The following is a 17,533-nucleotide window of genomic DNA, read 5'->3' as shown; positions in this document are numbered from 1 at the left end:
GTGGCACAGGCAAAAGTCAGGAAGGGCAGGCCTGACAAGCGGTAGAATCACCAGCTAGGTACCCAATCCACAATGAGGAAACCTTTGCATCCAATCTTTAAGCATCAAACCCAACCACATAGCTAGTTAATCTGAGCAATAGTCTGTCAGCCTAGGTTTGGCTAGTGCTATCCTGATCACAGCTGAATTGGTAGGCGGAAGAAGCCCCAAGATTGCTGGAAGCTGCTTTGATCCCTGGATTTGAAAGTGGCTGCATAGACAGCGGTGAAAGTTGTGCTAAAAAGCACCACCAAAACGCCTCTAAATGAGTGCTTTACTGAAATGCTGAAGGACATACAGCCAATGCCAGTAATAAACAACGAGCTTTGATGTAGCAGCAACAGCCAATGCCAGTAATAAATGGGTTTTGACGCAGCAGCAGCAGCTAGCCAGTGCCAGAAACACAAGATTGGCCCAGAAGTTGGAGAATAGACCCTCTGTGCAGGCAGCATTAAAACTTAAGCAGAAAGAAGAGCTTAAATCCTGGGCAAGAGAAACATCCAGGCACATTTAGGTCAACCCATAGGTGCCCTGGCCAGGGGAGCAATTGGAGGCAGAGGCCTAAACACTCCTTAGAGCTGGCTGCCACTTCAAGAGTGGAGGAGCTGTAGCTCTCTGAATGGGCTTAAGACCAGGTTCAAGTTAAGACAGTGTTCAAGGTTGTGTAGGTCCTGGGAGAGGGAACCTAGGGCTTGGAGGTATGGGTCATATCAGAATTGGTGGAAGAGCTCTGGGTGTGATAGGTTAGAGAAGAGGGGGCTTTGGAGGTAGAGCCTGAGGTCATAGAGGAGGAGAGGAGCCCTTACTCGCCCTGTATGACAAGAAACAGCGGGACAACCAATTGGATGCATATATGTAGAAATCTGAAGCACACCTGGATGCTGAATCGGATGTCTACATGGCATAGACAGAGACTGAAACCAGTGACTGACGCCTGATCACCTGGCTGCCTGATAGACTCTAGTTAAAGTCACCACTTCTATAAAACAGCCTTGAGAAAACAAGAGAAGACACCGATTGACGCAGTAAGGACCTGTCACAGTAGGCTGTGGACTTACCTCCAACCAACTGGTGCATTTAGTCAGTTCCATCTACTTTTTGATAGTGTTATATGAAACCCCACTTTCTCCTGAATTGGGAGTTTGTTTTGTTGTTTACCCAGACTTCTGTTTGAATGGGAATGCATTGGCTTGTGAACAGAACAAGTTTCTATCCTCTGACATTATATACTGACGTTATATACTCTGACATTTTAAAAAATAATTCCTTTGTATAATTTTATGATCCCAGAAGGACCCAGTTTTCTCACTAGTGGGTGGTCTCTGGGATAGAGTTCTACATCTTTCTTAAAAGCTACTTGTTAATAATAGCTAGAGCCAGAGGTGTGTTTGCTATGTGGATGGTGAAGGTAGTAACCGTAAGTTCAAGCTATGCACAGCATGATGAAAAACATTTGGTGGTTTTAATATAGTGAATGGGCCATTGAATGGTTACACATGGTAGCAACTTTGATTTGCTCAAAGTTAGTGCTGCCTATGGACACCACATAAATGGTAGCTCACATACAGAATATGGTATGTACAAATTATACGTTAAAATAAGATTTTTCAGCTTTCCTCTTGGCTTTGTGTCATGTCCAAAGGCTTGTGCCCTCTAGAATAGAAGGAGCAGTCATTTGGTGTGGCAGACTGGCAGAAGAGACAGGATGGGAGACTGGTTACAAACTGCTGGGAAGAGGTCATGTGCTGTTAATGTGGAAATGCAGTTACCTATGTTTATCCAGAACCAATCTTGGTCTAATCCACTTAACTGGTTGTACTTGACCCTCTTGAGATTTAAGTCCAACCGTATTTTGTCAGTGGCTCAGTTTCAGTGGAATCTTGTATTTCTGGTTCATTATAACAAATTGTTCTCCCAATTAAAAGAAAAAAAAAAGAAACTAGAGTGAATAAACTTGGGAATTAATATGTTGCAGGGTACAGAGGATATTATACTATATTATGATAATTCGCTATATTAAAAAAACCACCAAATGTTTTTCATCATGTTGTGCATAGCTTGAACTTACGGTTACTGTCATTTTTATAGGCTACCAGAGCACCTAGCTTTAATTTACTTTTATTTTTTGGAGTTTACATTCTGCCCTTTCAAGGTTTTGGCAAAAAAGTTCTCAAGGAGTCTATTCTAGCACACACGGTGGCTCTGGAGCTACCAGGCAGGTCCTGGTGGTGACCGAGTGTAGGGTACATTTGCAGGATGCTGGGTGAAGGTCTCTCATCTGCTCTGGAACATAAGTCACGTTGGCCCCTGTACAGTGGTTATCGGAGTGAGACCCTGCAGGGAGGTCAGGGAACCTCCGTCACAGGAGCAGAGCTTGGTTCACTGGACCCAGAGTCTTGTGGAGTCTGTCATTCCTGATGAAGGTCATTGGCTCCAATGACCTGACCTAGCTGTGGTACTGTCCTATACATGCTGCTCTGACCGCTGTGGCTCCCAGCAATGGAGCTGCTTCCACATTCAGGTGTGACTGACCCCAGGGAGATTGGGGATTGCCAGCCACAAGGGTCTCATTCTGAACCTGGATGGGGCCTCTGAGAAGCCAGGGCTGGTTTGGGATTGAACTCTTGGCACCTGCCACCCCTCACTCTGTGCTTGGTGCTGCTCTGTAGCGGTCCTGCTTATGTTTTGGGACTGAGTTTGCCCCACTTTGCCCTGTCATGGTTTGAATATGCTTGGCAACCAGGGAGTGGCACTTTTAGAAGGTGTGGCCCTGTTGGAGTAGGTGTGACCTTGTTGGAGTAAGTGTGTCACTGTGGGCATGGGTTTTAAGACCCTCATTCTAGCTGCCTGGAAGTGAGTGTTCTTCTATCAGCCTTCAGATGAAGATGTAGAACTCTTAGCTCCTCCTGCAGCATGCCTACCTGAATGCTGCCATGTTCCCACTTTGATGATAATGGACTGAACTTCTGAACCTGTAAGCCAGCCCCAATTAAATGTTGTCCTTATAAGAGTTGCCTTGGTGTCTCTTCACAGCAGTAAAACCCTAACTAAGACAGATCCTTAATCCCATGACTGTTAGTACCAGGACACTCCAAGCCCCGGTTTAACTATGTGATCAGGCCAAGACCCTCAATCCCACAACCCACTTGGCTCAGTTCCCACCCTCACTGGTGTGACCTCATTTTCTGTATAAATTAGGAGATCACCCCCTCCTCTCTCTCTCTCTCTCTCTTCTCTTTCTTCTCTCCCCCCTCTTTCTCTCTTTTTCCTCTTCTCTGCCCTTCTACCCACTTCGCTGCCCCTCTACTGCACAATAAACCTCTCCCACGTGAAACCACCTTGGCCTGGTCTGCTGTTTGGTTTATCCGCTCAAAATATATATAGATTAATATTGTTTGATATTAATTAACACATCAATGACTACCTGGATTTTGGGTTCTGTGTTACTGGGCTCTGCTGGCAACCCCACTTAGCCCTCTGGGTCACTCACTATTGCATCTTTCGCATAACCCTACATGGTCCCTCACCTCTAACCACTCAGTCTCACCTGCTGCCCTCCAACCCTGCCCATTTCTGCTGCTTTCCCTCACTCCATGGAGGATTTTCTTTTTTTTCTTTTTTTTTTTTTTGGTTTTTTTCGAGACAGGGTTTCTCTTTAAAGCTCTGGCTGTCCTGGAGCTCACTTTGTAGACCAGGCTGGCCTCGAACTCAGAAATCCGCCTGCCTCTGCCTCCCGAGTGCTGGGATTAAAGGCATGCGCCACCACGCCCCGGCTCCATGGAGGATTTTCAATCTTCCAACTCATCTCCCTGACAAAGCAGAGCCCTGGAGAGAGGGAAGAGGCAGGTGCAGGAAGTGAGGGTCCAGAGATAATGAACTGGAGGTACTAGGTGAGCCGTCCTCACCAGGAGTCAGGTACTGGAGTTCAGAATCCACATCTCTCAACTCACATACACTGGACCTCAATGATCCTTCAGTGCTGGTAGATTCAAGAATACTTTCTCTGGTATCACCCAAGTGGAAGGAGTATCTGTATTGCAATGTAAAAGCCAGCGCATCAGCAGCAGGACGTGGGGGGAGCGAGGAGTTATAGTGCTGTGTCTTTAAATCTGAAAGGAGGGTAATCATTTATTTTATGATTAAAAAAAATTCAGTTTACATTTTGTGCTTGTAACTACATTATTTGAACCACAATAGCTAGGATTTTGAAAGGGCATTGAATTTCTGTGCCTTTTGGAGATTTTTACATAAAACTTCACACGTGAGGATATGAAAACCCTGACTTTTAAAAGGAGAGCAGTCTGTCTCTGCTTTGTAATTACCCTCCAGTGTTATCTCCAGCTGTTCAATAGAAGCAGCTTTTGAAAAAGGTCCTAAGCAGCCTTGGGGACCAAGTGTCCTTCCTGCAGGTCTAGAAGGGGCATTGTCTTCATCAGCCAGGTGGCCACCTGCTGACATGGCCACTGGCTCCACTTCCCTTGTTAATTCATCAGAGAACACAAAGGAAGGGAGGGTCCCTTTTCTTTCCATCTAAAAAGAACACTTTTCTATATAAAACATGTCCCAAATCCTTTGTAACGGCCAAGTCACTGTAGCCCACGCTGAGGCACCTGCTGGCAGTGATGTTGACAGCCTGAAGGAAGAGCTGTGACTTCCACTGGGTTCCCTCTCCTGCCCTTGTTACCATTTGCCAAGAATAAAGGAGTTCATTTGTAAATGGCAAGGGAGCAGAGGGAGGCTGCCCACTCATCCAGGCCCAGGTTCTGCTTTAAACTAGATTTAGAGGAAAGCTGTAGAGATGATTAGAGACATGAATGCCCTCGTGAACATTGTCCAAGCAGCCAGGGAAAGAAAAGAAAGAATCAACAGGACTGGGCTTACCAAGGGATTACACCTCTAAAGTGTGGCAAGGGGCAGCCTTCTGCCACCCCAGGCCTCCGTCCTCAGGCTAGCCCAGAGATGAGTGCCCTCTCAGTTCTACTTAAGGAACTGATCCACTATTGGGCAATTGCTGAAAATATAGCTCTGAGTTAGGCAGTGGAAGACACACCTCTGATCCCAGATACTCTGGAGGCTGAAGCGGGAGAATGGGGACTTGAAACAGAGCCTGGACCTTGTCCTGAAAAAGAAAAAAAAAAAAAAAAAAAAAAAAAGACCTTCCCTATGTTTATAAGGGGAAGACCTCCACTCTGGCTTACGTAAACAAAGCTGGCTAAAAACCTGTATGCAGCCTGACCTAATTTCCACGATTAAAAGAGAGGAGAAAGGGAAGGAATTGTCTGTGTGACAAAAAAGGCCTGGGACCCGCATCCAGTTCACAGTGACTATCTCTGGGGCAGGAGGCTGAGCTCAGAGCATTCCGCTTTCTGCATGACAATTAGCTGAAAGTCTGAGGTTTCCTATCTCCTAAAGTTCCCATAATCTGAAGCAGCCGATTTAAAATGTCTGGCATTTGATGAGAAAGAAAAGCAAGCATGTGTATTCATACTGATGGAGATGGGGCTGGTTCTCAGTGTAGTTCCCAGCTGTTCCAGCAGGCTGACTCCCTTGGGCCTATCTGCAGAGCTGTCCTGTTTCAAGCACCTCATTCCAAGCGTCCCTAATCAGATAGGACAACTGTGATCCTAGAGGGCCCGGCAGAGCCCTCCTCTTCCATCCTGCTGCTTTCTCTGAGGAAATTCCCCAGAAGCTGTCTGGATGACTTCTATGTTCATGCTCTTGAGAATTTTATACCAGGGTCCAGTGTTCCTGATTACCCAGCAGCAGTGTGGTGTGTGGAGCAGAAACAGATTTTTATCTGTCTAGTTGCTAAGGGTCAGTATCAACAAGCACACACAAATAAGCACACACACACACACCAGATTTATATCTGAGCACCTCCACATGCACACAAATGTGAACTCCACATAAAATCCACGAACAACCATATACAAATGAGCACATGCACTTACATGTACAACATGTTGTTTCTTAAGCACACATACGTGCACAGGCATGTGCACATCTACACACACACACATTTTAGCTTGCTCATGAACAACCATTTACAAATGAGCACATACACATGAGTACAACATGTACTTAAGCACACTAAGCACACATATGCACACAGATATGTGCACATCACACACACACACACACACACACACACACACACACACACACATATCTGCTCGCTCTGATGACAAGGCTCAGGTTCTGTAGAGCTAAGAGAACAGATTATGGCTGCAGGGTAGGAATAGCCAGGTATGCTGGACACATCCTCAGGCTGCCACTTATATATCTTGGGTACCTCAGACACAACTTCTTCTATGAGTAATTGTAGGCAGCATGGTCTAGAGTCAGGGCACTCAAGAGTATAGCAGCAGGCAGCTGTGTTCTAGGGCCCCAGCATCATTCATAACAGACTGTCACACAGAATGAAATCAGGTTTATTGCAGTATATACACAGCTCAGTTCCACTCTGTGTTTGTAGATATTCCACATATAACATGTAAGGTCACATGCTGGCCATATGGTTACTACACCTCTGCTATTGGTGAGTTCCAGCAGTGGCCGCTTTATGATCAGCCCATCTCTTTACCAGGGAAAGGACCCAGCTCTGTTTAGCATTAGCACATGCTGAGCTGAGGGAATGGTGTCCCTGTACATCTGAATATTCCCTGTGCACTCAGTGACTGCCTGTGTTCACATGTTCTATATGTCTCTTCAGGGTCATGGCAGAGTCATACCCAGTTGTTGATAGGACTCTTTCAGATATGGGAGAACTGTGTGTCCTCAGAACTGCTGACTAAGCAGTGAGCTCTGTATGAAGAGAGCCATGGCTGACACCAGGGCTTGTAGCATCCACCTATCGCCACTGCCAACAGCTCTTTTCAGTTTTCCTGACCTAAGCCATTTACTCCTCATGACTTGTTCTCTAGCCTTGTAGCCCTGGAAGGCAGAAGGGTAGTGTGTTTTCTAAATCATCTGAGGTGTCTGCCCCATGCAGTTGCAGACAAACTGGAGGCGTTTTAAGCGTTGATGGAGGCAAAAGTCCAGGGGCAGTTCCGTGGGACAGACATTCAGGCCACATGTCAGGCCACAGGGCCTTAGCTAGTCTCTAGATACTTCTTTTCTGTACTAAAGCCCCCACGTACTGGGAGTGGGGCCCCTACTTTTGTGATTTCCTGACCCTGCCAAGACCTCTGGCTCTGGCACAATGGTTGAGATCATTTGTATTCATACTAGCCGGGGCCTACATGCCACAGAAACCACAGGAAACACATTTTGCAGTTCTTTTCCTTGGTGTGTGTGTGTGTGTGTGTGTGTGTGTGTGTGTTGGGGGGAAGTTACATAGGCTGTGCCAGAACACTAGGTACAGAACCTACAGTCCTTGCACTGGACCATGACATAGTCTTCCAGGGTCTCTGAGCACTGCAGGGAAAGGCACTCTCTGTCTTCAGCTGCTTTTTCAATCCCGACAAGCATTTCCTCAGGTCTGCTTGCCCACAGTTGCAAAAACATCGGAAAAATATGGATTGTTATTGGCAAATATCGGGTAGGAATACTTGATGCTGTTTTATACTTTGATAAAATTATTCTCTTTTTAAACAATTTTTAAGATGGTGATTTTCTTTAACAATGCAACAGTTTTCTATTGGCTGAATGGACAAGTCACAAGGGCCTTCATGACAACATGGGATCCAGAGCTGCTCAACACTTGTAGAAGGCAGCAGATGCTAAGTGCCTCAGGAGGATATGAGTTCCTGGTTTGGCCAATGAAACATGAATATCCTCCTTGACTTATCTTTGGTCCAGGGAATGGCAAGGGTGTGGCTGTCCAGATGTAGTTCCACAGGACACAACTCAAGGCTAGGAGGACCAGGAAGCTTCTAGGATGAGAAGGTTGCTCTCAATTGCTTTCTATGGTATGCCATAGACTGAGGAGGAATTTCAGAGACATCCATAGGCATGCGTTGGGTGTCACAGGGTGGTGATGCTCAGCTGTTTCTGGACCTGGATCCCCCTGACAGGAGGCAGTAGGGGAATTGGAATCTTCCTCCTTGTTCTCTTCATAGGTGCTAGAATCCAGTTTTGATGTTCACGGCCACCTGGCTTCCTTGCTCTCTTTGAAAGTAGAATATGGCTGAGCCATATTATGAAGAAGATGGCTTAAAGGCTAGAGTTTGACAATAATAATTGGTGTTTCAATCAAGTTACACATGAGGATCAGAGTTAAGGACCAGGGCTGAACCAATAAGGCACCAGACACTGGGGCAGCAGAGGAATCCGGCAAACACATATGTCAAACCCAGCAGCACTGTCAGCTCTGTATAAGGGACACAGCTAAATGACTGAAGTCTCTGACTGCAGGAAGGACTGGGTGCGGGAGCCACGGTGTATCTGTAGGGCACTTTCTGAGCCATTCCGGGACATGGACCAGCTGTGCAGCCGGTAGTCCCGGCTCCCAGGTTGGGTCAGGCACAGGCCTCGCCATCTTCTTTTCAGTTCACACTGTACCTGGGGATGAGCGTGTTAGTGAAGAGTCAGCTTGAAATGCAGGAACTCATGAATCCTCCAAAGCAGCATGTAGCGTGTATTCAACCACTAGATAGCTAACAGCTGGTGTGGTTTTTAGAGCTTTTCTCTAGTAGCCACAGGATGAGCCGTCTGGCCCATGCCCATTCCTGGCTCCAGGAGAGAAGTAATCCTCAGGCCTCAGGAAGGTGTTGGATGAATGTGCAGGGCGGGGGTGGGGGGTGCAGAACAGAGAGTTGGAGGAGATAGGTCCGGCTTTGATGCATATGAATGCCAGGCACCAGGAGGCTACACTGATGTAGCATGGGGCTGGACATAGGGGTGGTACACAGAAAAGATATGTCCTTATGGATATTGGTGAGTGATTTAGTATGGAATATGTCTTGCCTTGGCACAGCCCCATGGGTCCTTTAGGATTTTCACCAATGCCTTCCCCATTTAAAGACTCTGAGTGAAAAAAGTGTTGGCGGGGGTAGGGGGGGCAGGGATGTTGATTCTGTAAAAGCCTTCCTTAGTGACTAGAAAAGGGGCTGGCTATCAGGTGAAGGTCATACAGAGAGAGCCAGCAACACATAGGGCGGGTAGATTCTAAGGATTGGAGTTTATGGCAGGAGTATTTACATAAAGTGAACTAGGCTCCCGTGTGTCTTGGGACAGTGATGTATCTCTCAACGAGGCCTAGCCTCTCCCACCAGCACCACACCTTCTTGGACTCAGTTCTGGGTTGAAGAGTAATATGCTGACAATAGGGATTGGAGAGATGGCTCAGAGGTTAAGAGCACTGTTTGCTCTTCCAGATGTCCTGAGTTCAATTCCCATCAACCACATGGTGGCTCACAACCATCTATACTGAGATCTGATGACCTCTTCTGACATGCACGTGTACATGCAGATAGAGCACTCATATACAGTAACTAACTAAATAACTAAATAAATACCTGATCATGAAGGGGCAGTTGGGTGGAGGACAGAGGCTCAATTTTGCTGGAAGGACTGGAAGTATTGCTAAGAGGGGCTTTGGGAAACCAAGTTTGGTCTTGGTTGCATGGGGGTTGGGCAGAGGTTGATGATGGGGCCAATTCCTGACCCAACGTCAGTGCCAAATTCCAGCTGACAAAGGACTTACCTCACTGTTCAGGAAGCAGTATAGAACTGCTACCACCAGGCCCTGCAAAGAGACAGAGTGTCAGAGCTGCCCACAGTTTGCGGCACCCACAGCCCCTCCCATACTTACCTGGAAGGAACCAACACATAATTCAAACAGGATCTGGTACGTGGATGAGATGCCAATAGGGAAGGCAGCAAACACCATGTAGTGAACGCCAAACAGGGGGATTAGCAGCAGTGTGGACTTGGCAAGCCTCCTAGTAGAAGGAGAAGGACATGATGCCTTGTGCTTCTCACTTCTCCCACCCAAGATCATGAGAGATTTGAGAGGCTGAATCAGTCAGGGAATATAGAAATGCTTACTCTTTTTTTGTGCCAGTGAACCCTCTTCTTTGCACGCTTGGGCAGAATTTTCTCATGTGGACATGCAAGTTTACTCGTGAAGATGAGATTCCTACAGGGCATATTGTATGGCTCACCAGCTTACAGGGAGTTTACTGTTCTTTGTCACAAGTGCCAACTGCTGGGCCACACTACTCTTGGACAGATAGTTCTGGTGGGACTGGAAAGAAGCAGGACCCTGGATTCCATTCTCAGAACTGGGGGGGGGGGTTGCATTCAGTATCCCCAAAACATATAGGGGGTTCTTCCATTACGGATATAGGCACCAGTCATTATGGATCAGTTTTTCCTGGAATCTGAGTTATCTCAGCCAAAGCTTCCTAGACTTCTACTGAGTTGAAACCGTGTGGAGGCCTTGTGGCAGCTCAGATTCCAGGCCTCATCAGAATTATGGAACAGGAAGAGTTGGGCAACAGTCTAAGAATCTGAATTTCTGTCCAGTTGCTAGTGATGTCTGCTGTCCTTATCCTGTCCTATTAGCCCCACACTAGGGACCAGGTATCTAGTTTACCATCCCCAGGTGCCTCCAACTGCTAAGGAGTGAGTGCTCATCTTAGCGGCCAGCTGGAGGGTACACAGGCATGTGGAAGCCCTCTCTTGGCTTCTTACTATCACTAAGCACACAGCCTATCTCCTCTAGATTCACCTAGGGGAGGCATGAGGCTCCTCCTGGTTCCTGTTCCTCTTTTTCCTTTCATTACCTTCTGTGATGGTTTGTATATGCTCAGCCCAGGGAGTGGCAGGATAAGAAGGTGTGGTCCCCTTAGAGTAGGTGTGTCACTGTGAATTTGGGCTTTAAGACCCTCATCCTAGCTGTCTGGAAGCCAGTATTTTGCTGGCACTCTCCAGATGAAGTTGTAGACCTCTCAGTTCCTCCAGTATCATGCTTGCCTGGATGCTGCCATGTTCCCGCCTTGATGATAATTGACTGAACCTCTGAACCTGTAAGCCAGCAGGGATTAAATGCTCTTTTTAAGAGTTGCTTTGGTCATGGGGTCTGTTCACAGCAATAAAACCCTAACTAAGATACCTTCTAACACAGGAGAAAACTTTCTCTCACTTATTTCAAAGGTTTCCTTTCCAAGTCCACACAAGCTAGAGTTATCTGAAAGGAGGGACCCTCAATTGAGGAACTGCCTCCAAAAGATCAAGCTGTAAGGCATTTTCTTAATTAGTGATCAATGAGGAAGTACCCAGCCCAGTGAGTGAGGCAACCCCTGGGCTGATGGTCTTGGGTTCTATAAGAAAGCAGGCTGAGGGCTGGGCATGGTGGCACTCGCCTTTAATCCCAGCACTTGGGAGGCAGAGGCAGGCAAATTTCTGAGTTCGAGGTCAGCCTGGTCTACAGAGTGAGTTCCAGGAGAGCCAGGACTACACTACACAGAGAAACCCTGTCTCGAAAAACTAAAAAAAAAAAGAAAAGAAAAGCAAGCAAGCAAGCAAGCAGGCTGAGCAAGCCAGTAAGCAGTACCCTCCAAGGCTTCTGCATCAGCTCCTGCCTCCAGGATCCTGCCCTGTTTGAGCTCCTGTCCTGAGTTCTTGCCGTAAGGAATAGTGCTGTGGAAATGTAAGTCACATAAACATAAACTCTTTCCTACCTAACTTGCTTTTTGGTCGTGAAGTTTCATCACAGTCTTAACCCTAAGACACAGAGTATGCAAATTCTAGAGATGTGTGCCTTCCTCCACATGTTGGGTCCTATCGGGTTGGGGATTAAGGGCAGGGTTTTTCCCATTTGATAACCTGCACAGAAGCCTGGTACTTTCTGTCATGGTGCAAGTGGTAGGTATCTCTACCAACCAGATGTCACTGCAGCTGCTTCCTTGCAAATGCACACACTCAAGGCTCTGTGCCCAGCAGGGTGGGTCAGCAGGCTCTTGAGCACAATTCCTTTAGCTAAGGTTATATGGAAGCTGCCAGGTCATTTACATGACCTATCTACACATCTGTCCTAGGAAAGCCTGTAGGAGAGGAAGGACTTTAGTGTTTCTTTGCTACAACCCAAGGGGTGAAACATAGCCCTCTGCTCTTCTCATCACCCTGGAAGAGCACAGACTTCATTACCCTATATAATTGTTTCCAAAATAAAAGTATCCATCCAAAGACCTTCTTAACTAACACTCCCCAGGAGCCCAGAGAAAAGGTCAGCACAGACACTAAACAGGATTTGCCGAAAATCCAAATTCAATTGAAAGGCGACTAAGAATGCCCGCCCTGCTTTCCAGGGCTGCAGAGGGGATGCATGAGAACCATTATGTCTGATCAGGCACCATGTGGCAGCTTATACCTTGTTATGTGTAGCCTGGCAGGTTTCTTCCACAAAGAGAAACTTATTTCTTGTATTTTGTGCACAGCATGACACAACTAAGACTTAAATGCCCACCAAGTCCTTTCTCTATTCTTCTGTGCCAGGCATTGAGTGTCTTTCAGTTGTTTCTCAAACCCAACAGGCAAATATCCATTCCATTCTATAGGAGAGGAGACAGCATACAGGGAAGACCCCTCTCTGCTCAGCCATACTGCTGGCTCAGCACCCACATCACGCTGCATATTTTTTTTTTTCCATGAAAAGCAGCCTGGGTGCAGGTGTTAACTTCCAACTGGCTGGGAGCTGATCACTTCCCAGGGTGATGCAGATCTTAGCCAGCACAGCATCATCTGAACCCAGGCTCCTGACCTGTACCAAATACAGCATCACCAAACTGAGCCCAGGCTCTGAGCTGTACCAAATACAACATCGCTGAAATCATGTTCCCATCCCACCTGAGCTGGGATATATTTTTCCTTTGTGAATTATGGGTAACCTACTGATTCCTTGGATTATCACAAATTAGCTGGTGACATTCATGACCCTGTGCCAGTCAAAGTGACACCACTTGTCAGATTACTGCTAAAAGCAGGTCTAGGCACAAAGGGCCAGCTGTGCTTGTGTGGACTAGCCCCAAGGTCTGGTTGGGCGGACAGACATACGAAGAGCAATGTGTGGTTAAAGGGAGATAGGTGTCAAGCTGTGATATCACAAAAAGGACACACATTCAAGGAATACTCTCACTTGAAGGCTCTATGCATGATGGCAAACATGAGAGAATGTTCTTATTTTTAGCACCATCATCCTATCAGTGTGATTTCTTGGCCCCTGTGAGTGCTGGGCTGGCAGACTCCAGTGTCAGTGCACATTGAGCCTTAGAGGGCCACCTAGGTTCCTTGAGGACCTTCTGTATACTGGCATTAGGCTCTACTCTCCATGAACTTTGCTGCACATTTCTCATGCTGGACAAGCAGATACTCACTTGTACTGTGACTGGTCATTGCCACCAACATCTGGAGAAGTTAGCTTCTGAAGTAAGATCCTTACAATGCTGATGAAGAGGGCAAAGTTGACCTGCACAGAGAGACAAGAAAGGACTGTGTGATCTGTGAGCACCTTTACATCTTATCCCTGATCACCCATCTATAGGATTTTGCCACCATCTACCCCAGGCACTAGGTCTACCCACTGCACCAAAGAGGACCTCATGTGGGCATTAAGGGTACTACTGCATAAAGTTGTGGTTAACTGAGCAGTTGGAAATGGGCAGCGGACTATTTTAATCTCCTCCAAGTCTAGAATCCTTCTGGTCTTATTGCCTTGGAGTCCACTCTTCCCTGGGTGTTTCTCTGGAGGTGATGAGGCCCTGTAGGAAGTTGGTAGCCACTTGCACACAGTGAAGCAGGGTGGCTATACTCTGTATGGTACAGGTACACAAAAGAAAAGCAGAGCATAGCCTCTCCAAAGGCAGCTACTTACTACAATAGAAATTAGAATGGGCATCCGAATGACCCACCAGGGGATGCTGTGGTCGTTTGTGTCCCAGCAACTGTTAGAGAGAAAGAAACTGGCGTCACTCTGACTCAACATATAAACTAGGCTCTGGGCAGAACTGTTTGGGTGAGGGTTGATTCTCAGATGAAGCTTGCAGAACCAACCTTCCCCTTTCTAGGTCTCAATGTGCCAATCAGACTCTGATTGCACAGTCACCTCCAACTAGATCTAACTGCCCTGCATGTAGAGTGAAGCGGCTCTCCTGGGTGAGTCAACCTGACAGTTTGCTAATGGTGAGGTAGCACGGAGTGCAGCTCCTGGGCTGGTAAGTCTCACAACTGTGATGCTAGTTAATTTAAGGCATGTGTTCTCACTTGCTCTGGATGCCATGAAGGCTCTTTTCTTCCTTCTGAAAACATATTCCTCCAAATTGTTTATATCTCTGTCTCAAAGAATTAAAAATGTGCCTTGAGAGTGATTGAAGTGGTCTTGACTTTCAGTAGGGTTTATCTCCAGAAAAAGTGTGATTTTGCAAGGCTACAGCTCACAGTAGGTGCTGACTGTTCCAGCAAGGGCAGAGTTCCATGGCCTAGGGCCCCAGCCTGTTTGGCAATGTGACATGGGTAGTTGAGTTGCTCTGAGACCTCCAAACCACAGAGCAAAGTGTGCCTTCCAGCTGATACTACCTCAGTTGTCAGTCCTGCTTACCAAAGGGTGACTGGGCCAGTGAATCCAGCTGAGGAACAACTGCTGGGTGGGTGGATGGAGTTTTACTTTTGTTGTCAGTGTAAAGTCAGAGACTAAAGAGAAGGATTGGCTTAGACCAACCACTCAGAGTGATATACTCTCCAGTGGACAGTTGTTACCCTGGGGTCTTTTGTGAGATACATCTAGGCTAGGGATGCCTGTTACTACCTCTGGGCTCAGAAGTTCTCAGAGGAGGAGCTCACAGAGGCTATCCAGGCAGCCACATACCCTGATCTCAATGCATCCCCCCCTCCAAACTTGCTTGTTTCTGCTTGGCTCTCTTGGGGACACCAAAGGGTCATTGAAAGTATCACTCATTCTGCCTGGCTTGTCCCGATTTTAGCTAAACTTAGACATGGCTTAACTTTCACCTCTCATTTGGGCCATCTTCCAAATACTGAGACTTGTAGTGAGTCTTGCCCATGACCATCTACATGTTTTTTAATCATGGGGTGCTAAATGTTGCCTAGAAATCTCTTGACTGGCTGGAAGTCTTTTGTCTCTAATGGTACAAGTTTCTTTAGCTCTCAGATATTCTACCAGTACCAGCAGGCCTTGTTTTACAGGCATGGATCCACAGTTAGCACTTACCCTGTGTCTTCTAAAGAGAGGCGAGTTGCTGTCCATGCACCTATACACACACTGGGGATGCCTGTGGAGAGACCCCCATCAGATTTGCTCCTGTTCACCAATGAGAAGCACCACCCCTGGTACTCATGAACCAGAACATGTAAAGAGGAATTTTCAATCAAAGGACCATATGGAAGTTCTCACTTAATGTCTTCATCAATATGTGAAGGTTTGCACTTATACCTTACTAAGCAGCTAGGACAAATATGTCTGAAAGCTGAGAATCTGAAACCTATCTGTTGAAGACAGAGAGGCCAAATAAGAGGGAGACTCGCTCACTGGCTCTATTGTTGTCTGAGGGGCTGTGTGTTTTACTCCCTAAGCCATGCAAGCTTTCATCCCTTCCTGCTCTGGAAGGGGCTGGGCTCCCAGCAGGAGGTAGGTATGCCTGTCAGCCTACTTCTCTGATTTTTTCATTGCTGATATGAGCTGATTGGGAAAAGGGAGAGGAACAATTATTTTGCTACTTATTAGCAGCCATTTCGTTTAAGGTAAGGGGGATGCAAATGGAAGTTGAATTCTAAAGGACTTAAAATCAGCTCCTTGCTGAAGGGGTTTGCAGCCCCATAGGAAGAACAACAATATTAACCAACCAGACCCCCCAGAACTCCCAGGGACTAAACCACCAACCAGAGTGCACATGGAGGGACCCATGGCTCTAGCCACATATATAGCAGAGAATGGCCTTGTTGACACCAATGGGAGGAGAGGCCCTTGGTCCTGTGAAGGCTCAATGCCCCAGTGTAGGGGAATGCCAAGGTTGGGAGGTAGGAGTGGGTGGGTGGGTGGAGGAGCACCCTCATAGAAGCAGGGGGAGGGAGGATGGGATAAGGAGGTTCCGGAGGGGAAACCGGAAGGTGGATAACATTTGAAATGTAAATAACTAAAATATCCAATAAAAACAATAATAAAAAAATAAAACCAGCTCCTTGTTGACATCAATGGAACCCTCAGTGCACCCAAGGAGACCATGGAGTATGCCCTGGAGTAGGGTTTTGCACAGAAACCTACATACTTTGGCCAAATGAGATAGGAATCATGATGGAGAATATGAAGCCCTTACCCCATCCGATCAGAAGGTAGGCCAGGAAGCACCTGCTGGGAGGAAGGATGGCTACCAGGAGGGTGTGCAGGTAGAGACCCTCCACCAGAAGCCAGTAGAAGTTTGCCATGATACAGTACTGGAAGAATACCAGGCTGAGCTTGCAGCCAACCTGGAACCAGAGACAGTGAGAGAATATGCCAGTTGGTAAAAATAGTTATGGTAGGCGGGGCAGCGATCTGTTTGGATAAGTTGTAAAGCAAAGCCAGCGTGCTGACTTGGACAGACATTGTTAATATCTTGGCCTGGCAGAGGCCAAAAATGTGTTATACTGAGGCATAGCCCTTTGTATACACAATGCCAGGGACCATCTGCAGGGAGCCTCTGATTCTCTGATGCAAGTATAGGCAGGGAGTTTCTGGCAGCCAGTTGTTGGCCACCTTCCTGGATATCAGGCTCAGACATTCCTCCTCCTCTTCCTCCTCCTCTTCCTCTCCTTCCTCTCCTTCCTCCTCCTCCCCCCTCCTCTTCCGCCTTAGTCCTCCTTCCTGTTGTGTTATTCCTGGCCCCTCTGACATGTCCTTACCTCAGTATTTCCCCCACTGCCCACCTAGGAGGTTCACTCTCTCCGGGGCATGCAGTGGAGAGCATGTGCTGGCTAAAGTGGCAGTGGGACACTTGTTTTAGGGCTTCTATTGCTGTCATAAAACACCAAAGGCAGTTTAGGGAGGGAAGGGTTTATTTTATCTTACAACTCTCAAGTCACACTTCCTCGCTGAGGGAAGTCAGGGCAGGAATCTGGAAGCAGGAACCGAAGCAGAGGCCATGAGGAGTGCTGCTTAATGGCTTGCTCCTCATGGTTTGCTTGGCCAGGGAGCAGAGCACTTTTACATCAGACATGGATCAAGAAAATGCCCACAGGCCGTTCTGGTGGAGGTGTTTCCTCAACAGGCCAATATGGGGGAGGTATTTTCTCAACTGAGATTTTCACTTGTCCAATGACTCTAGCTTGTGTTGAGTTGACATAAAACTAGCCAGGATGATGATGATATGGACACTTGAGGTACTTGCAGGGGCATTTCCTAGGATATCTGGGAGGCTGTCAGTGTTTGGATGCTGGGGGAAGGGTAGGCTCACCCAGTGAACCTGCAGCTACCTCACCTCCTGCATCTGAACAAATGATTAACACTGGAGAAGGTTGGCAGACTGTGATCATTTCCTTAAGAGAAGATAGAGATTCGGGG

General features: G+C 47.1%; 1 protein-coding gene and 1 pseudogene across 1 annotated transcript in view; one reads left to right on the top strand and one right to left on the bottom strand.

The window, feature by feature from the left end:
- The first annotated feature begins 252 nt into the window (after window positions 1-252).
- Window positions 253-970, top strand: LOC110307375 (chromatin target of PRMT1 protein-like; annotated as a pseudogene).
- A 5,533-nt stretch (window positions 971-6,503) lies between these two features.
- Window positions 6,504-17,533, bottom strand: part of Vipr2 (vasoactive intestinal peptide receptor 2) — a 76,987-nt gene continuing 65,957 nt past the window's right edge. Inside the window, exons 7-13 of the mRNA XM_021179290.2 lie at window positions 16,311-16,461; window positions 15,209-15,269; window positions 13,856-13,925; window positions 13,359-13,450; window positions 9,794-9,923; window positions 9,686-9,727; window positions 6,504-8,541 (exon numbers count right to left, since the gene is read on the bottom strand). Of these exons, the coding sequence (XP_021034949.1) occupies window positions 8,368-8,541; window positions 9,686-9,727; window positions 9,794-9,923; window positions 13,359-13,450; window positions 13,856-13,925; window positions 15,209-15,269; window positions 16,311-16,461 (720 nt within the window). The 3' untranslated portion in view covers window positions 6,504-8,367. The remainder of the gene's footprint in view (window positions 8,542-9,685; window positions 9,728-9,793; window positions 9,924-13,358; window positions 13,451-13,855; window positions 13,926-15,208; window positions 15,270-16,310; window positions 16,462-17,533) is intronic.

The sequence above is a fragment of the Mus caroli genome, unplaced genomic scaffold (genome assembly GCF_978045245.1).
Source record: "Mus caroli unplaced genomic scaffold, Mus_caroli_1 scaffold_14, whole genome shotgun sequence".
Classification (NCBI taxonomy): domain Eukaryota; kingdom Metazoa; phylum Chordata; class Mammalia; order Rodentia; family Muridae; genus Mus; species Mus caroli.
This window is presented reverse-complemented; position numbering and strand designations above follow the sequence as displayed.